Below are 26,779 nucleotides of genomic sequence, written 5' to 3' on the forward strand. Positions count from 1 at the left end.
CATCCAGTTCCTGGTATGATTGATTGGCCCCATCCCGTTCCTGGTATGATTGATTGGCCCCATTCCGTTCCTGGTATGATTGATTGGCCGCATTCTGTTCCTGGTATGATTGATTAGCCCCACCAGTTCCTTGTATGATTGATTGGCCCCATCCAGTTCCTGGTATGATTGATTGGCCCCATTTCGTTCCTGGTATGATTGATTGGCCGCATTCTGTTCCTGGTATGATTGATTTGCCCCACCAGTTCCTGGTATGATTGATTGGCCCCATCCAGTTCCTGGTATGATTGATTGGCCCCATCCAGTTCCTGGTATGATTGATTGGCCCCATCGAGTTACTGGTATGCTTGATTGGCCCATCCAGTTCCTGGTATTATTGATTGGCACCATCCAGTTCCTGGTATGCTTGATTGTCCCCATCCCAGCCCTGTTATGCATGGCCCCATGAGAGCCATGGGGTCAATCAATCATACCAGGATGCAAGGAAGGAATGAATATTCATTGCCATTCATGCCCATGGGCGTGGAATGTAGTGCACATTTATTTCTCTTTAGCAGCAGGCACTGGAGTTAACCGGAGCCACCGGCTCCAGCCTCTGTGACCCGCTGCTCCTCCGATACCGCTTCCCCGCCAGAGGCAATACATCCGGACTATAAGATGCACCCCCCATTTTCCTCCACATTTTGGGAGGAAAAAAGTGCGTCTTATAGTCCAAAAAATACGGTAATACAAAATAAATATAAAACCATATAAAAGTAGTATTGTCATAATCATTCTGTCCACAGAATAAAGATAACACTATATATGTGCAGCATAGTTAATGCAGTGTTATAGAATGTTATTATAATGCATAGTTAAATAGTGCAGTATTTTTGTATGACCTCTTTAATAAATACTGAATCTCTGCAGTTACATTTTGGCAGCTTTGCATCAAATCTATTGTACAGAGATGAAATCATGATCATTCTGCCACTGTTCAGATATGTCTGAATCCAGCTGTATAATTGAAGCTTTGCCATCGATGGTTGAATTTAGGGAGCAGTGAATTACTGCATCGTGTGAATCAAAATTGCAATTTTCTGTTTTGTTCTGTCCCCTGGTACTCAGACTGGTCGTATGAAAATTTTACGAGTCCAAGCAAAACTCAGATACGCCATTTGCTAAGAATAACTCTTGAAATCTAAAAGCCCGTTTCTGAGATAAAATGTTTTATATCATAATATAATAATAATACTATAACCTTTTTTTTTTCGTTTGGTTTGAAAACACTAATATATCTGACCTTGAACAAGGTGCACTATTAAACCAATACAGTATTATATATGTATGTGTGCTGCAGTTGATAATATATTTATTTGTGGTATGACAGAATTTGAGTGAATTTCTTTTTTCCAAATTGCTGTAAAAATAAAAAGACAATGGAAAAATAATAATAAAAAAAAACTCCAACACCGGTACTTAAATGTGATATTGTGTGTTTTGTTTCTTAGAGAATGTTCACACAATTTTTTAGGTCAGTTTGGAGCTTTGGAAAAAATGCTTTTGAGCGACTTTTGACTGCTTCAGTTTTTCAAACATGCCAAGAGGTTAAAATAAGTGACCTGAAAATTCGTCAGTCAACTTACACGCTGAAGACCCTCCTATACTTTCCAAAACAAGACAGTGGGAAGGCTTAAAACACATCGCGTGTCTTTTTTTTTTAGCTTTTTGACAGCATTTTTTGCATCAAAAACCACTAGTGGATCCTACATTGAATGGAGTGGAGTTAAAAAAAAAAAAAAAACCTGAAAAATTTCTAGAAAAAACGGCAGTCTAAAATATCAAAAAATGGCTCAATAAACGAGTGAAAAAAAAGCTAAAGTTAAATGCTTCAGGTATATAAAACTAGCGCTTAACGCTTGAAAAATTGACGTTTTTATACACATGAAAAACGTCATGTGCATATAACCTTACAGAAATGTCCTTTTTAACCCCTTCCCGACGTAGGACATAAGTATTCCAGGTGTATGGTATAGACTCAGCAACTGTTATCTGCCTGTAATAGCAGCAACCCGAGGTCACTCCGATTGCTGCTGTATAACCCATTTAACTGCCTCTGTCAATCACTGGCAGCGGCACTGGGTGCTAGTGCGTGCCTGCTTCTGCCCCCTTTGTGTACACTTTTCCCCCACCGAAGTGAGTGCAAGGTCCCAATGGGTTGTGGCAGCAGAGCACTTGCAGAAGGCTCCCAATTCTCTCGTTTCTTCTATGAAGCCAAGCATGTGGCTGAGCTTCATAGGAGAACATCATGTTCACTATATACTTCAATACTTTGGCATTGTAGTATATCGAAGAAGCAGTTGCAGATTCAAGTCCCCTAAGGCAAATAAAAATAAAGTAAAAAAAAATAGAATACATGTTCTTAAGTATGTAAAACTAATTATAACATTTTCAATCTTCTCCCTTTTCCCAGTTTTAAAATAAAAAAAATAAAAAAAAAGTCCAATTTATCAAAAAAATTTAAATTAACTAAACCGTAAGTTAAATGTCATGAAGAGAAAAAAAAAATGAATGTGCCAGAATTGCTATATTTTGGTCACCACGCCTCTCTAAAGTAAAGCAATAAAAAGCTATCAAAATGGATGTACCCCAAAAGGTTGTTAATAAAAATGTCAGTTCTCGGCACGAAAAACAAGCCCTCATACAGCTCCGTGAAAAATGGCAGAAAATGGTAACATAAACCAAATTTCAATCTTTACACCCCTTAAATGAAAAAAAAAAAAAAAAAAAGTTTACGGCTGTAAATGTATCCTCCCGAGCAATCATATTCTTCCATTATTTTTTAACACTAATTTTTTGTCCCCACGTAGTATAATGATTGGAATAATTCACAACTACACAACTTATGGCTTTGTTGACAGAACAAAAAAAAAAAAAGTTCTGGCTCTTGGAAGAACGGAAAGAATAAACTAAAGTGCAAAAGTAAAAATTGGCCACCGGTGAAATGAGGTTATTAGGGGGGCCTCAGCTTGGCTATCAATTAAATATTAAGAGTAATATGGACGACATAAGGGTTTACTGCTTGGGACGCACCCTATTAATCGCTCACAGTATGTTAGGTGGAAGATAGAATGTAACACACATGACTCACATAATTTATTGAAAATGTTGTAAATAGCAGTGGTATCGAGGTTAATAAATAGCCATGGAAACCTCTCGCTACAATCTATCACAAGTATGTTATCAACACTTGTAGCAATAGATTTAGGGTTACTATTCACCCATGCTTATCACTAAAGAATGCAAGGAATTTGGGCAAGTTTTGGATGGGCTACACTATATTTTATGCTATAGTACATTGTATATGGAGCATGTCACAAAATTGTGTTTCTCTGTATGAAAGGTGAAGCTTACCGAGGTAGTGTCCCAAACCGAGGAACCTTTGGTCTATGGAACGCGATTACAAGTCTGTGCAGATCTGATCTCATCATTAGGCCGGGGTCACACTTGCGAGTGCAATGCGAGAAACCTGCGCATCAATACCCAGCACTGCCACTAGCACTTGGGATGGAGCGTTCAGCTGCATAGAAATACATGTAGCTGCACACTCCGGTCCCAAGTGTCGGCGACAATGCCTGGTATTGATGCGAGAAATTGCACTCATATTGCACTCATAAGTGTGACCCCGGCCTTAGAGCCAAAATAACATTATTAGGAGGAATTTAATTTCCTCTTCGCCAGTGTTCTAGGATAGGAAAAGTTACAAAATTTGCTTCAAGATGTATTTTGTGCAACCATTTGGCAACTTTTTGTCTTTTTTTCACCAGTAGTAAAAAGGGAGTGGAAAACCGGCAAATGACAGATTTACTGCAACATGCACCAAAAAAAAAACCCTGAGTAAATTATCAGAAATCTACACAACCTTATAGCTGCTGTTGATTTCATTGTATGATCCAAATAACAGATGTATGCCTCCTAATAAATTTTGCACATCTTACGCCAGCAGGCTCTTTGTTCACAACTAGCAAATTAAAGTAGCACTCTGTAGCTTTATAGCATGCAAATATGAAATATATGAAATTTGGACTGCATTACTGCTCTAGAAAATAGGAAAAATTGAGAAAGCCTAGCGCATAAATTGGCCAATTCATGTGTACCCAGTAGCCGCGATAAGGCGATTTTCTGTGCTGAGACCTATCCTGTGGTGACTCCTCTCATGGGCTGATGCCTAATTTATAATGTAAAACCGAAAGAAATGAAGTGGGGTATAGTTGATATACATGCAGCATGTAGGAGCATGTTCACACTGGCCATTATTCCTTTCATGACCTTGCAATTTTCCATTTTTGCTGTTTCATTTTTTATGAACTTTACCATTTGTGTTTGCCCATCCCTAGTTACAACCTGTCCTACATCAGTATTTTTCCTGCATGTCATGTGAGTCACATGCCATCCTTGCGGTGCACGCATAATAACTTTGTTACATGGGATTTCCCATTATTATGGTGGGTTTGCGTGCAGCGCATATAAGTGCCATCTGGCTCACATACGGCATCATTGCGCTGTGTCGATGGGCGGGATGAATGATGCACTTCCGGCTGGCGCATGTTAAATCCTGCTGTCAGTGATTGACAGCAGAATTTAATTGGTTAACAGTAGGAGGCGGAGGACCGCTCCACTCATGGCTGGTAAAGGCAGATGACTGATTAAATAATTTATCATGTGCGGGGAAAGATTTGAGCTCAGCATGCGAGCCTACATCAAATATGCGTCAAAGGTTGTGAAGGACAGGCAAAACCTAAGGTAGAACCAAAATGAACAAATTGTGAGTAAAAAGCAATAGTTCATATATATAATATAGGGTACTTAATAAACACTTTCTGATTATAAAAAAAAAAAAAAAAAAAAAAAAGCATAAAAGCCATCCCACCAGTGCCAAGGTTTACCCAATCGAGACGGTCCTAACCTCTTAGGCTAGGTTCACATTGCGTTAACAGCATCCCGTTAACGCATGTGCCGACATGCCATCGCGCTAGCACAGATAGAGCTAGCAGATGCTCAATCTGCACTAGCGGTGACGGACCCGGAAACGCTGCAGCTCGCGTCCCAGGGTCCATCCCTCAATGACGGCACATTGCTAGTGCACGCCCATTTTGGGCGTGTGCTAGCGATGCGCCCGAAATAGAGATTAATGGCAGCGTTAACGGACTGCGTTACACAGCATTATGCCGCAGTCTAACGCAGTCCGTCTAACGGACTGCTTGGACGTAATGTGAACCCAGCCTTACCTAAATGTGAATAAGGGCTGAGCAGGACCGAGTAATACTGTGTTAGAACTAGTGATGAGCTAGCATGCTCGCCATTATTCGGTGCTCAGAGCTCGTCGAGTATTCCTCGGGTCCCCACCCTGCATGTTTGGCACTCTTTGGAGAGCCAATGAGCATGCAGGGATTGTCTGCCACACACTCCAGTGCTGCAGCCATGTTGGTTGTGGCATTACAGTGATTAGCTGGCCACACAGCGTCATCAGGTCTATTTTAGACCTGGCGCCACCATGCTCGTCATATGCTGGGTCTGTGTGTACAGGTGTCTGCGGGTGTCTGTGTGCGGTAACCCTACCGCTGGTACTGTCACTCACAGCGCTGTGGGATCATGCTGGCAGATGTCAGCGTGATTCCGCAGCTGACTGTGACCTGCAGTGGAGAAGCAGGCTTGGCCCGACGAGACTACTGCACCCATCCGGCTATATCTGGTGTCACTGATTACAGTGACAGTACTACTCTCCCATCAGCGACACCTGCTATCTGCCGGCACCTATGCTTACTGTTAAAAAAAAAAAAAAAAAAAAAAATAGTAAAATTACATACATATTCACATAGAAATAATAACACATTATATTCACCGCACACCAAATCCCCGACGCCCTAGTCTCCTAGAAATAATGTAAAATAATAAACGTATACTCCCTGTCTGCCATAGTCTAAGGTAATCCAGATTGTCCCATGGTGATCTCACGTGTAGAACAGTTACATCGGGAGATATGACCGCTCTACCCGACCAGCGATGCACTGACAGGAGCTAATCGCCCCTGCGGTGTAACAGCTGATCGGCTCCAATGCTGTCACTTATGGCACCGCTGCATGGGAAAGTTCTCACAGCGGTACTGCTATAAAGTGAGAGCACCAGCGTGATGAACTCCGGTGAACTCTCACTGCAGCTCCGTGATACACTGCAAGAGATATTAGCTCCTATCAGTGTATCGTCGGAGGCCGGGTAGAGAGGTCACATCTCCCGATGTAACTGTTCTACACATGAGGTCGTCGTGGGACAGTCGGTAAATGGACTACAGCAGACAGGGAGTATATGCTGGTTTATTATTTTGTTTTTGTTGCAGGAGATCGAGGGAGTCGGGGATTAGGCGATGCAGTCAGTATAGTTAATTAAGATTAATAAAGGACTTGATTCTGGCTGTGTCTTTATTGACCATATAACTATAGGATTAGTAATGGTGTCTTATAGATGCTTCTCCATTACTAAGCATCTATAAGACACCTATCCACTACTGCGGTGCTGTAAGTGACAGCATCGGAGCTGATCATTTGATACACCACAGGGGCGATTAGCTCCTGTCAGTGTATCGCCAGTTGGGTATGTTTGGTATGACTGTAATTGTACTGACCTGGGGAAATAATATTGCCAGGTAAATTTTACTATATAATCAATGCTGTAAACACAAAAACACAAAATAAAAAAATTGCGGAATTGCTATTTGTTTAAATTTTCCCTCAATTTTCCCTTGCTTCACCTTTTTTTCTGCTTTACACCACAACAATAAATTGGATGATTTAATTCAAATGTACAACTCATCCAGGGAAATAAACAAACCCTCACATAGCTATATGATGGAAAAATTTAAAATGTTTTGGTTTTTGGTAGAAATAGAGGAAATAACAGAAGCGCAAAAATGGAAAATCGCCCAGTTGGGAAAGGGTTCAGAAAAGGTGCTTTGGAATGTGAAATACAAGAATTTTGGGAAAAAAAGATCATGTTAAAAGAAGCGACAGGTCTTCTTTCAGTGGGAAATGATTCTTGCATGTTATGTATTTTTTATTTTAATTCACTGCTTGGTTGTTTATTAGCTCAACTCCTTCAAGGGAGGGCTTTGAACATTGACAATAGTTTAGCTGCAGTGATTCCATGAAGTGTGGGTAGTCTGCTCATTGCTTCTGGTTCTTGCTTCTTCTCTAAAGATTACTTCAGATTACTAAACTTGCTGTGAAAACCAGATACGTTTTTGGACATATGATACACATACTGAGTGTTAGGCTCACTAGGTGAGGTGAATCTTCAAGGCCATGGGTCAAGGTGGGCACACGGGCATCAGTGCAGTAGGCACATGGCAGACAGGTAGCAGATGTCCTGGACTAACGGGAACAGGTAGCAGAAATCCTGGAAGCCACAGACGGACAGCAGCCTAGAAACAGGTCCTGGAGGTCCTGGAAGCCAGAGAACTGGTAGCAAAGGTTCTGGAAGCAGATGTTCCGCAAGACTGGGAACAGGTAGCTGAGGTTCTGGAAGCCACAGGTGGACAGGAGACTTTCTGGACACTGCAGGCGATTAGGGGACCGGTAACAGAGGTTCTGGAAGCCGCAGGCAATGAAGACTCAAGAACTCTAAAAGTCTTAATACCAAGACACAGGTGTGAGTTTTGGTAGGCCTTAAATAGGCCCAGACAGATGATCAAATGGGATCACACAATTTGCAAAGCCCGACATGGAGCCGAACAGAGTTCAGCAGTGGTGAGAGTAGCAAAATCCAGACAGGTATATAACTGAGCCTGGAGTAACTCTAGGATCACACAGAGGTGTTAATATAGGGAGGCAGAGGTAGTAATGACATCCGGTGCCTGAGAAGGCCACACATGAAGTCACTAGTGGTCTTAGTAAATGGTGACCCTCCTACAGGTCTGGCATTGGAGCACTGTTTGCAGATTTCCAACAATAATTGTGTATGGAGATAGATATGATAAAAGGCCTTGCTTACAAGACTTTCACCATCTGATTTGTAAACAAGGCACAAAAATGTCACCTTATTCACCTGAAAGGAGCTGTTCGTCTGCTAATAATTACCTTCTAGTCCAAGACTTTATTAGCTGCTGTAACTATGTGATTGATCGCACATTAGATATATTCCAGGTAATTATTGTGCTAGACTTTGTCCAGTAATAAAACGAGTAGGAGGGGAAGGAAAGTGCGTGCACCCAGAGGATATTCTTACACTGGATACTGACAATACCAGAGCAGGTGCCTCCGATTCTCCAAGATACTACTCCTACGACAAGACCAGCTTTCAACAATTCCAGGATAAAACTCTTGTTATATAGATAGTAGGATAAAGAAAGATGGAGAATCAGCCTCAATAATCCAAGAATCTTCATACGGAGATGTGCAGACATGCAGGTACGTCTAACTCTGACCTTGCTTGCATATAGATATTTAAAATAATAGAAGCTCTATTTTCTGTATGAATAAAAGTAGTTTAAGATATGTCTAGTTTTTGGTATCAGCAAGGTAAAAGCAATATTGGAGTGGGACCACCTAAGCTTTCCAGTCTGGGACTAGTGATGTCACCACACCAAGTGCAGTGATATCATTTACTGTGGGCTATTAAGCCTGACCGCCCAGTCCACCCATGTGTCAGAGTCTACAAATATGATTTCTGTCCTACTTTTGGAATAGACGTCACCTGCACCCACACAGCTGCCAACATAGCAGCTAGCCCTGCCCAGCTCCACCTGTCTCCAAAGACGACACTGCAGCTTAGCTGATAACATGAAGGCTATACTGCATGACTGAACCGAGTACAGAATTTTTTTGGACAGATCTTTATTATTCAAAAAAGACCTATATATATAATTTTTATATCTGTCTTTAAGAGATGTTGTATATCTGCATGAAAATATCTGAGATTAACCACCACTGATTTACAGAATAAGACTCGGTTCACATCATGTTTTAGCCACATATCAGCGGCTCCATTGAGGCTTCCATCTGAAGCCCTGAAAAAAGGGGTTCAGACAAGTCCATCAACAGGGCCATTGACTTTAATGAAGCAGATGGACTCATTTTGTGCTCTGTCTAATATCATTTACGTTAGTTTAAACCTTTTTTAGGCAGGCACATAATTGATTGCGTTTTTGTGCATATCTGAAAAAAAGCATTGTCTAAAATGAGGTCAGACAGATTATAAAATGACTATGGAAAAGATGCTGTCGACAGATATGAGTAAATCCAGTTTTTTTTCAGGTCTTTACATGGAGGCCCTGATGAAGCCACTGATGTGTGGCTAAAACATGATGTGAACATGACCTTAGAAGGAACCTGTCACTAGGCTTGAGATAATTAAACCACCAAAATGTCAAAACTGTTAGCTTTCCCTGTAAGAGAAATTTACATATTCAGAGATTAAAGTCAAAACACACTGGAAAGCTATATATATATAATCATATTACATGAGATGACAAAGGTGGTGGTGACATATATGTGCATGGAAAAGAATGGCAGACCATTCGGGTTAGTGCAGTAGGACCAAGGGAGAAAAATCCGAATAATGGTCAGGATTAATAAGTACCAAGTTAAATACGATAAAACACTTTTATTGAGACAAATGGTGAAAAAGTGGTATTATTGCACAGGAAATGTGCCTGCACATACATACAGCATATATAAAAAAAGATGGAAAAAAATTCAGGTAAATATTATATATTCAGATTATACACCATGAGACATAAAAAACATTAATATATAAGGGGGCAAAGAGAGTAGGCCATGAAAATGTGTAACAGCAGTATATAGAAATCAATGTGCTGAGATACACAACAGGTGTATAGATGGTAGAATGAGCATATAATAGATGCACCAACACTAGGAAAATAAGAGCCAATATAAGAACTAAACCAAACCACAATGGAAAGGCAATGTATGAGTATCAAACAAATTATATAGGAGGTATAAGTGAAATCATGATCAGATAGTAATAGATGATGATCAGGGCGCCTGCAGTGTGGACAGAAATTCAAATATACCTGGGTGTTGTTTGGGACCTCGTCCTTCATCAGGGATCTACCACGCCCTTACAAAGGAAGTGGTCCTAAACGTGCGTCGGGGCATGTGCTGCACACATACTACCCAACACCCAGGTAATATTTGAATTTCTCTCTACACTGTAGGCACCCCCGATCATCATATTACTATCTGATCATGATTTCACTTATACCTCCTATATACTGTAATTTGCTTGACAGTCATGTATTGCCTTTCCATTGTGGTGTGATTTAGTTCCTATATTGGCTCTTATTTTCCTAGTGTTGGTGCATCTATTATATGCTCATTCTACCATCTATTCAACTGTTGTGTATCTCTGAACACTTATTTCTATATACTGCTGTTACACATTTCCTTCTGGAGATTAGTGGTGGTCCTAGAATATGCTCTCCACTAATGTGATCTCACCTGTCTTACAATTTAATTTCTTGTTTGATTTCCTCTTTAAATGGGAGTTACTATCAAATAGATTTATGGCACATCCACAAGATCAAGCCCTATGACCATTGTTCGCTGTCTAACCAAGGTAGCCCTCTTCATAACCTGGAATGGTGACGTACCCACACTCTTTATTCAAGTAACTTCAGAAAATTAGGAAAAATTGGTACACTTCTGCAAGGGTATGATACATAGAGGTAAATGGCGGCAAATCATACCATGAGAAGGGCAGGGTTTTGTAGTTATTATTTATTATTATAGTGCCAATTATTCCATAGCGCTTTACATGTGTGGAGGGGTATACATAATAAAAACAGGTACAATCATCTTATAATCAATACAAGTCACGACTGGTACAGGAGGAGAGGGGATCCTGCCCGCGAGGGTTCACAATCTACAAGGGATGGGTGAGGATACATTAGGCGGGGGTAGAGCTGTTCGTGCAGCGGTTTGGTCTATCGGTGGCTACTGCAGGTTCTAGTTGGAGTCTAAAATTACATTGACTGAAACTATATACTGTATGATGATAAAGAGATCTCTTACTATTTTGAGAATCCTATATATTTGCTAAAAGGGACTGTCCACCTCTAAACTGTGTTTTTTTTTTAATAGAAATAAATCCACCATTTTCTAAAGCGATAAAACATACTTACACTATCATGGCCCCTATGTTAGTCCAACTTTTATTTCAATGTTGCCTACTTCTCAGTTCTTGTACATCCTGTCCCAGCTGGACAAGCATGTGAGTGGCTGCAGTGGTCACATCTGCTTTGCCACAATAGAACGTACTGAGACGACCTCTATATATCTTATTATGTTTGGAAATGTTATCCTTACAGCTCATTTTGCCAGAACTTGATGTTTGGAGACTGGCAGGGTTGACAGGCAGCATTGAAAGAGCAGAAATGTGGCAATGGTAAGGTTGGTATATTTTACTTATTTTGTGAATTTTTTTGGGGGGGGCAAGTTGAATTACCTCCTATTTTTTTTTACCCCAAACTATCAATAGCTAGATTCTATCTTGTATCTAACTATAGATTTTATCATTTTGTTTCTGCTCATTTAAGATACCATGGGGATCTCCTGGCCATTTGTGATGACATCTTTTCTCCTTGCTGGATCTCTTAGAGGTCTAGAAACCAACTTCACATCTGGATGTCACTGGGACCACGTGTATTCTCTGAGATGCACGTCAGCTGGAATTACTAATCTTCAAGAGTTACAGAAATCACCTTCTTGGCCTCGAGCACCGAGATTCCTGAAGACCATGAAACACATCAACCTGAGCAATAACCGGATATCATCTTTTCATCTGAATATTTTTTACAAGTTCTCATCTTTGGAAACTTTAAACATCAGTAATAATTACATCTCCATGATTTCTATAAATTATGAGCAGGAGGGAAAAGATGTAACATTGGTTTCTCTAAAGAGCCTTGTGATTGACAGGAACAGACTTACCTTTGTCCCAAAAGGTAAGATCACCTAGTTTAGTAGTAAATGTATTTTTCACCTCATGTCGTATCATTAATGTACTAAAGCATTCATAGGGGGCAAACCATGAAGAAGAAAGACAGATACAGAGAGAATCTAGAATTTATTGGACTTTATAGATGAATTTTGATTTTACAACCTTTGAAGATGGCTTATATAAGAAAATATACTTTAAACAATCTCCAATCTGGGACTTAATAATGACTATACATTTCTTCAGGTACCATCCTTTAGCTATGCGCTAAACGGACTGCCCTAACGCAATGTGACCCTAGCCTTATGCTCAGATTAGCGGTCCTTTCTACCTATTTTCATAGTGGCATGTGGAATGCCTCTAGTGCATGATAAAGGGTCGATATACTCCGAGGAAGCAGTGGGGCAAACAAGGCGCGACGACTTACATGAGAAATGTGTAAACAAACACTTATGTCCGAAGGTGAAGAATCGCTTTAGGAAAGGATACTCTCATAGGACAAATCTTCATTTGAAGGGAATTTATGCTTCCCTGTCTGAGGGCGATACAAAGCAGTGATGGGACTCACATTCATTTGTTGGTGCTATATTTTTTATAAAAACATTTTTTTAGCTGCAGCGGGATCCGAAGCTAAAGTCTTGCTATTCATGCTGTATGTTGTGTGCTCACTATGCCGCCTGGCTGCCTAATCACAGCTAGCTCCTTATACTCTTACCAGTGAGAGAAAGCTGCCAGTAAAGGGACCATACAGCTCATGTACATCAGCAGTGTAAGCATTACTGTGGGTAAACTGCAGAGTTGGCTTTCACTGCAGCTAAAGCCTGATTCAGATGGCCAGTCTTTTCTTTTTTGCATGCAAGAGAAATTGGACCAGTTCTTTTTTTTTTTTAATGGGAAAATAGTTCTCATATAATATATATAATATATTCTAATCTACAGTGGATACGGAGAGTATTTAGACCCCTTTAAATTTCACTCTTTGTTTCATTGCAGCCATTTGGTAAATTCAAAAAAGTTCATTTTTTTCTCATTAATGTACACTCTGCACCACATCTTGACTGAAAAAAAACAGAAATGTAGTAATTTTTGCAAATTTAATAAAAAAGAAAAACTGAAATATCACATGGTCATAAGTATTCAGACCCTTTGCTCAGTATTGAGTAGAAGCACCTTTTGAGCTAGTACAGCCATGAGTCTTCTTGGGAATGATGCAAGAAGTTTTTCACACCTGGATTTGGGGATCCTCTGCCATTCTTCCTGCACATCCTCTCCAGTTCCGTCAGGTTGGATGGTGAACGTTGGTGGACAGCCATTTTCAGGTCTCTCCAGAGATGCTCAGTTGGGTTTAGGTCAGGGTTCTGTCTGGGCCAGTCAAGAATGGTCACAGAGTTGTTCTGAAGCCACTCCTTTGTTATTTTAGCTGTGTGCTTAGGGTCATTGTCTTGTTGGAAGGTGAACCTTCGGCCAAGTCTGAGGTCCAGAGCATTCTGGAAGAGGTTTTCATGCAGGATATCTCTGTACTTGGCCACATTCATGTTTCCTTCAATGACAACCAGTCGCCCTGTCCCTGCAGCGGAAAAACACCCCCATAGCATGATGCTGCCACCACAATGTTTCACTGTTGGGATTGTATTGGGCAGGTGATGAGCATTGCCTGGTTTTCTCCACACATACCGCTTAGAATTATCACCAAAAAGGTCTATCTTTGTCTCATCAAACCAGAGAATCTTATTTCTCATAGCCTGGGAGTCCTTCATGTGTTTTTTTAGCAAACTTTATGTAGGCTTTCATATGTCTTGCACTGAGGAGAAGCTTCCGTCTGGCCACTCTGCTATAAAGGCCCAGCTGGTGATGGGCTGCAGTGATAGTTGACTTTGTGGAACTTTCTCCCATCTCCCTACTGCATCTCTGGAGCTCAGTGATTTGGGGTTCTTCTTTACCTCTGTCACCAAGGCTCTTCTCCCACGCTTGTTCAGTTTGGCTGGACGGCCGGGTCTAGGAAGACTTCTGGTGGCCCCAAAGTTTTTCCATTTAAGGATTATGGAGGCCATAGGAGGCTCTTAGGAACCTTGAGTACTGCAGACATTCTGTTGTAACCTTGTCCAGATCTGTGCCTTGCCACAATTCTGTGTGTACATTAATGAGAAAAAAATGAACTTTTTTGAATTCACCAAATGGCTGCAATGAAACAAAGAGTGAAAAATTTAAAGGTGTCTGAATACTTCCGTACCCACTGTAAGTGTTAAAAACAAAACAGAAATTTCTAAAAAAAAAATAGGTTTTAGCTGCCATTTTCTGAGACCCATAATGTTTTTATTTTTCAGTTGATGTAACTGTGTAGGAGCCTTGTTTTTTTGTGTGGTGAGCAGATATTTTTATTGCTACCAATTTGTGTTTAATTTGATCTTCAAATCAAAGAGGTGTGGAGATAGAAAAAAAGACTCAATTTTAAGTGTGGTATGGGTTAATTTTGGATTTTTATGTTTTACATTTTTTTACCTTTTTTTATTTTGTACTTTATTAGTCTCCTTACTGGTTTGGAACCTGTGATCAACAATATTATTATACCAAGGCATTGCAGGATAAAAATAAAATAATGTTCTGCCATGAAGCCTAGCATGCATCTGCACTTCACAGGAGGACTAAGATAGTTGTGGCAGTAATTGGAGATAGTTCACGTCATTTGACAGAGGCATTTAAATGGTTAAACAGCAGCTATCAAAGCAAGTTCTAGTCATTGCTGTTATAGACAGATGCTGTGGACTGTGTGACATATCTGGAATCTGCTGGCTCAGCTCCTGAAACCGCTTCATACATAGGGAAAAGATTAAGTAGTAAAAAAAAGATGGCCAACACTCTGCTGATACACAGATGGCACCCGTGTGCTATGAGGCCTCAATCACGTCTGTGTTTAAACACGTACGTGAAAAACTGGCGGAGGTAACATCAGTGTTTGGTCCGTGTGTCCGTTTTTCCTATCAGTGTTTTTCATGATGGATAAAGAACTGAATGATCAAGCTTCTCCCGTACTTTGTAGTGTTAGACACGGACAGCACAGGATTTCACACTGGTGCCATCCGTGTGCTGTACGTGTTTTTCATGGACCCATAGCCTTGTATTGGTCTTTGTCATCTGTGCTGCTGGAAAAAACAGACATGTCTCTGTGTCTTTTGCACAAACACACAGTCTATGCAAAGACATGGAAATTTGAATAGCACCATAGATTATAATAGGTACATGGAATATGGAAGTTCCAGTGATGTCAGCCCTGGATCTCTCAGAACGCACGTGACATTGAGACTGCAAAAGCGCAATGCTTCTTATCAGGGAACACAGCATTTAAGAAGAGGTTGTCCTAGTAGTGGATAACCCCTTTAACCCCTTCGCGACACATGATGTATATCATATGTCATGTCCCTACCTTTGATGCAGGCTAAGAAAACTAGCCCGCATCTTTCCTTGCACATGATGGCTGTGTTAATTAGCCATCATGTGCCTTTTACAGCCATGGGTGGAGCAGAACTCTGGCCCCTGCTGCTAACCTGTTAAATTCCACTGTCAATCTCGGACAGCTGCATTTAACATGCGACACAGGGGGGGCACATAGTTCCACACTCGCATCAGTACTCCCATGACATGATCGCAGGGGGCCGATGGGTTATCATGACAGCCAGGGGTCTACTGATGACCCACTTGCCTGTCATTACGATCCTTCTGTGATAGCTAGCGTTAAGCTAGCGTTAATGGGAGATCGTGATTTTCTCCATACAAAGCATTGCTGATGCACTGCTATGTATAGTACAAGCAATTGGATAATTACGGCTGCAAGTCCCCTAAGGGGACTAACATATACAGTAAAAAGTGAAAAAAAAGTTTTTAAAAATATGCAAAAATTAAGAAAAACACAAGTTCAAATCACCCCCTTTATGCTCCATTAAAAAAACTAAAAAATACACATATTTGGAATTGCTGCATTTGGAAAAGTCCAATGTATTAAAATATAAGTAAATTAATCCAATCGGTAAATAGCGTAACAAGAAAGAAAAATCAAAATGCCAAAATTATGTTTTTTTGGCCGCTTTACAGTGCAATAAAATCCAATAAGGAGCAATGAAAACATCATAATTACGCCAAAATGGTAGCATTAAAAATGTCAACTCAGGGCGCAAAAAATATGCCCTCAAACAACCCCAGATCTCGAAAAATAAAAACGTTATGGGTCTCAGAAAATGGCAACAAAATCACATTTTATTGTGAAGGGGTTAAAGACATTGTCAACTACTTAAATGCTGTGTTCCCCAATTTAATAATTAAAAAGGTACCTCCAGCACAAGTGCCATTCCAGCAACATAGGCTGCAGCTCTCATGCAGCATAACAATCCGCAGTCACTAATGTGCTGCAGTACTCACACCTTCCCCGAACTTCTGACATTTGTCCAAGGGTAGTGTCAGCAATGCAGCCCTTTAGCGACCACTGATGGGAAGCAGCACTCATTTGCCATAGCAATGTCACACAAGTGCCAAAAGACCCTGGGCTGACAAAGGGTTCTATTTTAACCTCATCAAACCACACAACTTGTTTCCAAATGCATCAGACTTGTTTAGATGTTCTTTTGCATATTTAAAATTCAGCATCATATGGTGAGGATGCAGGAAAGGTTTTCTTCTGATGACTCTTCCATGAAGGCCATATTTGTGCAGGTGTCTCTGATCAGTAGAACAAGGTACCACAACTTCAGAGTCTGCTAAATCTTTCTGAAGGTCTTTTGCTTTCAAGCAGGGGTTCTGATTTGCCTCTCTAGTGATCCTATGAGCAGCTCTTACTGAAATTTTGCTTGGTCTTCCAGACCTTATCTTGACCTCCACTTTTCTTGTTAACTGACACTTCTTAATACAAACTGAGGAAAGGACAACTTGAAAATGCTTTGCTATCTTCTTATAGCCTTCTCCTGCTTTGTGGGCCTCCACCATTTTCATTTTCAGAATGCTAGGCAGCTGCTTAGAAGAACCCATGGCTGCTGTTTTTGGCACAAGGTTATAGGAGGCTGGGTTTTTATAATGCTGGCCTTTCCTAAAGGTACTGTCACACTAGACGATATCGCTAGCGATCCGTGACGTTGCAGCGTCCTCGCTAGCGATATCGTCCAGTGTGACAGGCAGCAGCGATCAGGCCCCTGCTGGGAGATCGCTGGTCGGGGAAGAAAGTCCAGAACTTTATTTCGTCGCTGGACTCCCCGCAGACATCGCTGAATCGGTGTGTGTGACACCGATTCAGCGATGTCTTTGCTGGTAACCAGGGTAAACATCGGGTAACTAAGCGCAGGGCCGCGCTTAGTAACCCGATGTTTACCCTGGTTACCATCCTAAAAGTAAAAAAACAAACACTACATACTTACCTACAGCCGTCTGTCCTCCAGCGCTGTGCTCTGCTCTCCTCCTGCTCTGGCTGTGAGCGTCGGTCAGCCGGAAAGCAGAGCGGTGACGTCACCGCTCTGCTTTCTGGCTGCCCGGCGCTCACAGCCAGACCAGAGAAGCAGAGCGCCGAGGACAGACAGCGGTAGGTAAGTATGTAGCGTTTGTTTTTTTACTTTTTAGGATGGTAACCAGGGTAAACATCGAGTTACTAAGCGCGGCCCTGCGCTTAGTTACCCGATGTTTACCCTGGTTACCGGGGACCTCGGGATCGTTGGTCGCTGGGGAGCTGTCTGTGTGACAGCTCTCCAGCGACCAAACAGCGACGCTGCAGCGATCCGGATCGTTGTCGGTATCGCTGCAGCGTCGCTATGTGTGACGGTACCTTAACACTGATTGCTACTTAAGGTCTGTAACCTTGGTCAAAGTTACCTGAGCACACAAATCTCCAAGGGTGCCCAAATCATTTAATTTTCAACTTTCTTAACTGTTCACAATAACAGTAATTTTGACCAGGGGTGCCCAAACTTTTACATGCCACTGTATGTAGAAAACTTTAGTAGAACAGATATAAAAACTGATGCGTATTAAAGTCAATCAATGATTATTAAATCAAATGGAGTAGCTACATGTATTCCGCTACTGATATGTACTTCTTGAAAATATTTGGAAGCATTTTAGCGTGTTTTTTTTTAAATAAATCGGCATATATATTCCTAATCTATTGTTATTTACTTCTGTGTATTTGGAACATTTCATAGGTCATGTGGGAGGCTGCCTATTCTGGAATAATGTAATTTATATCTTTCTTACAAAACTTCATATATAATTTTTTAATAACATTTTATGTCTTTCCACTCAAGGCCTTGGGAAACTGACATCTCTACAGACTCTGCAGTTATCTGCTAACAGTATTCTGCGGATACAGAGGGATGACTTTGCCAACTGCACCCAACTTCAGAACCTCGACCTGAGAGACAATAGAATTCACAAAATAGATCCCGATGCGTTCAGAGACCTTAGGAATCTGCAGGTGATTGATTTCGCACTAAATATGATATGAAAGCAGTGTTCACCCATTTTCTAGTCAGTGATTGTATTTCTTTATATTATCATACTAATGTAGGAGGGCTGAATGATGAGCTGAAAATAGGATGAAATGGTCTGGGGGACATGTACAGTTATGTTCCTCACCAGGAATGCACTATGCTGAGAATCCTACAAAGAATTGGCCCAGTGTGTCCCAAAATCAAATATCATGAGAGCGACAATCATATTAGTAATACAATTTAAAGACTTTATTTCTCAATTGTATAAAAAACATTAATGGTAAACATTTTGTGATTAGTTATTGGTGAAGACAGAAAAGAACAACACCATGGGTTTGAGTAAATATTGCAATATCAAAGAATCTTGGACTTGGACCTAACATATCACAAAGAGCCAATATAGGAAATATCAAATCCTGCTAGTAGAGAAGGATATATACATACTGGACAGTACCGTGATATGGCCACAACATGGCGTATAAGAAAACAGGATTCTCATAGCACTCGTCCAGATGTGTAGTGAAAGAAAGAGGGTACGCTTGTGTGACTGTAGATGGTAGAGCAAGATCCAAAGTCCCTAAGCATACATAAAGTGCAAAATAGTGCTCACCCATGTGAGAAGGAAAGATGGTGTACGTTCATACCTTCGTCCCGACGCATGTTTCACATATTGGACTTCCTCGGGGGGTGCTGCCCATGCTATGCTGAGGAATATTGCATGCCCTGCAGTGCTGTGAAATGGTCATAGTGAAATATTCCTCATTGCTGCTGGTGAATTAGACGCATTGGCCCAAAGTTGTATTATGATGTGCTGCAGATTTGCACAACATTTGCAATGCTTCTCACACATCAAATTTTAGATGTGATGAGAAAACTGGGCATGATCTCCGAGGAGCTGACTTTTAGGCCACACTATTAAAGGGGTTGTCAGGTCTAAAATGAAAAGTCTGTGGTCACACTGTGTGACGTAAGACTTATTAATCTCCCCAGAACACATACTTTGCACTGCCAGGGTTTGCCTGTTTTTGAATCGGGAATGGCGGTGATGTGGGTACGGTCTTACTCCATAAAAGTATTGTGAGATAGCGCTCCCTGAGTTGCGCTTGGCAACGGGATTAAAGCACTCAGGCACGATTTCTCACAAAAACAGTCTATTACGGTTTATTTAGACTAATAATCTGTGTCACAAACAGTTAATTATATACATCAATGGAACATAATAACCACCGACTGTCTGTTCCAATGGCAGATACTTCTGTGCCTATAACCACCTTTATCTGGAGTTACCTTCCTGGAGCTCCTGCTCCACACGTTGACTCCTGGTCAGTCCTTGTTCCCAGGGAAGCTGCCTAACTGGGATCACCGTCCCAGACGATGCCTCATTCACCAGGCCACCTGACAGTCTCAGACCTACAGAAGGACGGTAGCTTCCCCAACGCAGTGCCATCACAGACTCTGCACATACGGCCTCTCCATATGGTATTCAGGAAGACCAGTCCCAGGAACTTCCAACACACAGGCCTTCAGTCCATGGCCTCACCATGTGCTTCCGGGAATCCAGTCCACTCCAGGACATTCCAACACACAGGGCATCCAGGACCTCACACGTTTGGTCAGTCCTGCCCAGCTCTCCAACTAACCATGTAAGCTCCCTTAAACAAAACAAACACTTGTGGGACTACAAGTCCCAGAACAACAACATTTAGGGCTTACAGCGCAGAGGACAACATCTGTCTCTGCGACACATACTGGCCATTGACAGTGACACCAGTCACTGTATCACATACCCTCTCCCTCTGTTCAAACTTGCGGGGTTGAACACTTGATATAAACCAGGGCCCAAAGACCGGGCACTCATGTCACCTTGCTCTACCAGTTGAGGAAACCATCTCAGTCGGTTTTGAGCATCATTCTTCACCATACCCTTGTTAGGCCTCCCCCAGCAGTCAGTATGTAGGCATTGAACTTTTTCTTAAGTCACAGTCTGTCTGTGTCATTAGACCCTGTTTAGTCTCCACATTTTTCCAGTACGCCCCATCACCCGACCTTTCTCTTCATGACCGTCTCCAGTCGAGCCTACTGTCTGGTCTAAGTCTGACCCATCTAGTACATCACAGGGGCTACAGTCGAGGTCCCTCCACCTTGTACTGAGAGACTGAGAGTAGAATGGCCACTTGCAGATTCTCGGCCTCCTTGGCTTGCTGAACATCTTTGGCTGTCAGCCATTCCATTATTTGGAGGGCCCTTTCTGTTCCCTTTACCTGGAGTTGCAGTCGGCCGCCATCTTATGTCCTGCAACTGTTTATTAATCTGCAGTTTTTTCTGTCTCAGCTGCTCTATCTCTGTATGTCTCTATCTCAGTATGTCACCAGATATTCCAGGAGCATTTGGATATACAGTCATGGCCAAAAGTATTGACACCCCTGCAATTCTGTCAGATAATACTAATTTTCTTCCTGAAAATGATTGCAATCTCAAATTCTTTGGTATTATTATCTTCATTTAATTTGTCTTAAATGAAAAAACACAAAAGAGAATGAAGCAAAAAGCAAAACATTGATCATTTCACACAAAACTCCAAATGGGCCAGACAAAGTATTAACACCCTCAGCCTAATACTTGGTTGCACAACCTTTAGCCAAAATAACTGCGACCAACCGCTTCCGGTAACCATCAATGAGTTTCTTACAATGCTCTGCTGGAATTTTAGACCATTCTTCTTTGGCAAACTGCTCCAGGTCCCTGATATTTGAAGGGTGCCTTCTCCAAATTGCAATTTTTAGATGTCTCCACTGGTGTTCTATGGGATTCAGGTCTGGACTCATTGCTGGCCACCTTAGAAGTCTCCAGTGCTTTCTCTCAAACTATTTTCTAGTGCTTTTTGAAGTGTGTTTTGGGTCATTGTCCTGCTGGAAGACCCATGACCTCTGAGGGAGACCCAGCTTTCTCACACTGGGCCCTACATTATGCTGCAAAATTTGTTGGTAGTCTTCAGACTTCATAATGCCATGCACACGGTCAAGCAGTCCAGTGCCAGAGGCAGCAAAGCAACCCCAAAACATCAGGGAACCTCCGCCATGTTTGACTGTAGGAACCGTGTTCTTTTCTTTGAATGCCTCTTTTTATCTCCTGTAAACTCTATGTTGATGCCTTTGCCCAAAAAGCTCTACTTTTGTCTCATCTGACCAGAGAACATTCTTCCAAAACGTTTCAGACTTTTTCAGGTAAGTTTTGGCAAACTCCAGTCTGGCTTTTTTATGTCTCGGGGTAAGAAGTGGGGTCATCCTGGGTCTCCTACCATACAGTCCCTTTTCATTCAGGTGCCAATGGATAGTACAGGTTGACATTGTTGTACCCTCGGACTGCAGGCCAGCTTGAACTTGTTTGGATGTTAGTCAAGGTTCTTTATCCAACATCCGCACAATCTTGTGTTGAAATCTCTTGTCAATTTTTCTTTTCCGTCCACATCTAGGGAGGTTAGCCACAGTGCCATGGGCTTTAAACTTCTTGATGACACTGCGCACGGTAGACACAGGAACATTCAGGTCTTTGGAGATGGACTTGTAGCCTTGAGATTGCTCATGCTTCCTCACAATTTGGTTTCTCAAGTCCTCAGATAGTTCTTTGGTCTTCTTTCTTTTCTCCATGCTCAATGTGGTACACACAAGGACACAGGACAGAGGTTGAATCAACTTTAATCCATGTCAACTGGCTGCAAGTGTGATTTAGTTATTTCCAACACCTGTTAGGTGCCACAGGTAAGTTACAGGTGCTGTTAATTACACAAATTAGAGAAGCATGACATGATTTTTCGAACAGTGCCAATACTTTTGTCCACCCCCTTTTTTATGTTTGGTGTGGAATTATAGCCAATTTGGCTTTAGGACAATTCTTTTTGTGTTTTTTTCATTTAAGACAAATTAAATGAAGATAATAATAACAAAGAGTTTGTGTTTGCAATCATTTTTAGGAAGAAAATTAGTACTATCTGACAGAATTGCAGGGGTGTCAATACTTTTGGCCATGACTGTACGTAAGGCACTCCTCTGAGCCCACAATGACGAATGGAACCATCTCATCTTTCCCAGCTACCTGGACTTCACCATCCGCTGGAATTCGCACTCTAGCCACACTGGATCTATTCACGAGTTCTTGCTTCACCTTTCCACGTCTTCCAATGACTCTCCTCACCAGATTTCTGAGTACTTGAATTATGTCTTCTACAACCCCAGCCAACTTTGAGCTTTCCTGGCATGCTCCAACCGTGGAGCGGCTTCCTTATTCCTCAAAAGGATCATCTGTTTTGTGTGGAGGCATTTTAGGTGCATATCCCTCAGGATAGCCACCCGCTTCACTGTGACTTCACTAGTTGACAGTATGACCAACTGCTAAGTCTTGGGCGCCCAGTGAACACTACACGCTTCTACTGCTTCTCTAAAAGCCTCATGCACATCCTCCCTGGTACATGCATCTTGTACGTCTTCGGGTACCTCTATCATGCACTTGAAGAGCGGAGTCTCATTCTCTTCATGGACGGATGGCTCCTGTTTTGTCTTGGACATTTCCATCAAGTCATCTGCCACAACCAGGTGACTGTCTTGTTCTGCTTTTAGCGCCAACTCTTCCTCCGCTTTACAGTATTCCAGACCCCTGGCCAGGATGGGCATTGGCAGCTTCACCTCGTTACCACTCTGGCACCGCCGCTGTAAGTCTGCGAACACCATATTCTCCTCTTGCAGAAGACCTCTTAACGCTTCTCTGAGCACTTCCACATCTTCCCTTAAGGCCTTAATTCATACTTTGCCACGTTGACAGGTGACCTCTGATCTCAGCGACTTCCTTCTCCAGCTCATCCACCCCGTACTCAGCCGCTTGTCTCAGGGCCTTTTCTTGTTCGACCTGCTCTTTTATAGCCCCTTAGAGCATCTTTAGAGCATCACTGTTCTTGTTCCTAGACTCCAAAGCCGTGTTCTGGTCTTGCACTTCCTTCTCGCCAACCTGAGCTTTAACTACCGAGAGCTCAGACTCCAGGTGACGCAATTGATCCAACTGTGCGGAGTTGGCGGCTTTCATACTCGACACCTTCACCCTCTCATTCGTCAGCTGTTGACAGACCTCCTCTAGTCAGGTGACAGTGGTCGAATTCTCCTGCACGCTCTCTATTATGTCTTGGAATGGTTCTTCAACTGTGATTTTAACTGTTGGTACCCTACCACCACTCTGGGTCAGTTTTATGGTTCCTACATCCTTGACTACCTCAGTGCTGGGTTTTGTCAGTTGTAAAATTTATCTCTTTATTAATCTTATCAAAGAGTGCAATTTGTTCAGCCCCTTTGCCTCTTTTACGTCTCCGGCGATGGGAGGAAGACTTGCCACTTGTACCCGAGTCAGCTTTACTGCACTCTTTTCCACTTTCAAAGAAATGTCATGGAAAGCTTAAATATAGCTACTTACATTGAATGGTGCAAGTCTGTGTCCTCTCCGTCGCCCCAACGCACGTTTCGTCACAACTTTATCAGGAGGAGGACACAGACTTGCACCATTCACTGTAAGTAGTTATATTTAAGTTTGCCATGGCTTTTCTTTGTGGTTCTTATCATCTTAATACATGTTACCTGCCATTTGATTAGGCTGAAAAATATGTGTTCATCTCACTTTGGCAATTTATTGATTGGACCCATTTTATCTTTGTATATGCTACTATTTGACAGTATAAGTTATACCATCATAGTGTTACATAGTTACATAGTTATTAAGGTTGAAGGAAGACTATAAGTCCATCTAGTTCAACCCATAGCCTAACCTAACATGCCCTAACATGTTGATCCAGAGGAAGGCAAAAAAAACCCATGTGGCAAAGAGTAAGCTCCACATTGGGGAAAAAAATTCCTTCCCGACTCCACATATGGCAATCAGACTAGTTCCCTGGATCAACGCCCTATCAAGGAATCTAGTGTATATACCCTGTAACATTATACTTTTCCAGAAAGGTATCCAGTCCCCTCTTAAATTTAAGTAATGAATCACTCATAGTGTGGTGTTATAGCACTAAGCACTTTAATTCACTAGTCTTTTTTGACGCTCCGTGTTTGTTTGCTAAGCAGTCTCTGTATTTTGCCATGTTTGCATTTTAAAATTGATTAAATAAATAAGTATTAATTTTAGGATTATACTCTTTGAGCTTCTAGCTCTTTTTCTTTTGTGCTAGTAAGTATATAGAGCTAGGCCGTACCCAGTAGATGGCCACACTCTTGCTCAATACACTTGTATGGCGAGTGGTCATACACACTAGAAAGCCTTTGCCTGGGAATATGCATATTGCATACATCACCGCTATTTCCGGCTCACAAACCGGCGAATCCTCACAGCGTACAATGCGCCCTGGGGGGATTCATAAGTCTGAAGTCACACAGAGAGACCGCAGACTATTAATTTCAGACCGGACAACCCCTTTAACTCTACTAAGGAGATCAGGAGCAATTGTGAATTATTTGTTTTTTAACGTCAATATTCCAAAATTTATTAAAAAATGAGTGCCTTTTTACAGCCGTGCTGCAGATTACTCCGACCACCTCCGTTACTTTCGCTTGTGTATAATACACCAGACTTAGTGGGTTTGGTCACTAATATTTTTGGACCTACTTACTGCCCCATGGTAAGGCCCACAACTAATCTAACCAGTGAGTACCATGTAGCTCTGATATGCACCACTGTTACAGAAGAGAACAAAAGAGATTCAAAAAACAGTACAAATTATAAATTCATGTAAAAGGAATTGTTCACAGAAAAATCATTTTTTAAAGCCATCCAGAATGCAGTAAAATAAAAACAAGTTTCAACATGCTCACCTTATTGATTTCCCACCACTCACTGGATTCCTTGCCAGTCTCTGTCCTTCCTTTTCCTGCAGGGACGGGCATCATCACTGCAACCAGTTATTGATTACAGTGGTCACATATCCTTATGATTGGGATAGAATGTGCACGGCCAGTCTCTGTGCATCCTGTTTTGGCTGTAAAATCATGTGACTGCTGCAGCCAATTACAGCCCACAGCAGTGGCCAGTGATTGGCTGCAGTCACCTTTGTGGCCAGTAACTGGCTGCAGTGGTCACATACCTGTTCAGGCAGAAGAGGCAGTACAGAACATGATCAGCATTAAAAGATAATCAGCGGGGGACTGGTAAGGTGAGCATGTTTTACTTATTTGTTTAACAGCGTGCTGCTAATTTTCAGGAGTGGACGACCCCTTTAAGAAAAAAAAATAAAATTTTTGAATGTCGTAAAAACCTTTTTGTGCAATAAATAAATGTTATATGCCTTTAAATGATAATTTATGCATATTATTCATCTGTATTTTTTCAGATCCTGAGGCTTAGTAACAATGCGCTGGTCAGCATTACACCACTGGTCTTCCTGTACAGCCACGTTTTAAGGGCAGATATTGATCTATCTTACAATCGCTGGGCTTGTGACTGTAGAATTCAGCCTTTGAAGCATTTGCTTATACCCACAGGCAAAGTAGTAAGTAAAGAGTGGAACGTGACATGCAATACACCACTATCAAGGGCAGGAACTCGCCTTCATTCAATAAGCCATATAAATGGATCCTGCCGATCGCCTGTGGACAAATATATCTACGCCAGAAAAATTGTAGTTAAGAAAGTGGAAAATATATATTTGCCCTGTAACATCACAGACAAAACTGGTATGTATTTAATATTGTCTTTAAAAAAAAATCAAGTTTTATGTATATTATAATCAATGATTGCATGTTGTAGAGGGTGATTCGCTCGCTGCTTAACCCGGAAAATTTCTGTAACTTCTAGAAGATCTGTTGTAGTGAAATTTGGGCTGTACATACCTTGGCTCATGAGAAACTGATGGTTTAAAACCGGTGTTAAAAATGTCCATCGTTCGCATCCAAGCCCACCTGCACGCGCCGTTCCATATTGTTAAATGTCTTCAGCAGGAGGTCTGGGGTCGTAGCCTGAAGTTCTCTCAGAGTGCCTGTAATGTTCGTGGCTTGTTACTGTACACCCAACCCAAAGGGAACGTCCTCCATCATGCCTATGCCCTAATGTTCCAGCTTATTCACCAATGACAGAATACACGGTTTGGACGGCAGATTTCGACCTCCAAACTTCTTTAGGAACTCACTTTGGCATCTCTTTAAAGGGACACTGTCACCTGAATTTGGAGGGAACAATCTTCAGCCATGGAGGCGGGGTTTTTGGGTTTTTGATTCACCCTTTCCTTATCCGCTGGCTGCATGCTGACTGCAATATTGGATTGAAGTTCATTCTCTGTCCTCCGTAGTACACGCCTGCAC

At 41.7% G+C, this 26,779-nt stretch overlaps 1 protein-coding gene across 1 annotated transcript in view; it reads left to right on the forward strand.

Moving 5' to 3' along the window:
* The first annotated feature begins 8,248 nt into the window (after positions 1-8,248).
* LRRC66 (leucine rich repeat containing 66) overlaps positions 8,249-26,779 on the forward strand; it is a 34,694-nt gene continuing 16,163 nt past the window's right edge. Inside the window, exons 1-4 of the mRNA XM_069744484.1 lie at positions 8,249-8,438; positions 11,588-11,995; positions 18,264-18,433; positions 25,813-26,155. Coding sequence (XP_069600585.1) covers positions 8,423-8,438; positions 11,588-11,995; positions 18,264-18,433; positions 25,813-26,155 — 937 coding nt within the window. The 5' untranslated portion in view covers positions 8,249-8,422. The remainder of the gene's footprint in view (positions 8,439-11,587; positions 11,996-18,263; positions 18,434-25,812; positions 26,156-26,779) is intronic.

Source organism: Ranitomeya imitator, chromosome 1 (genome assembly GCF_032444005.1).
Source record: "Ranitomeya imitator isolate aRanImi1 chromosome 1, aRanImi1.pri, whole genome shotgun sequence".
Classification (NCBI taxonomy): Eukaryota; Metazoa; Chordata; class Amphibia; order Anura; family Dendrobatidae; genus Ranitomeya; species Ranitomeya imitator.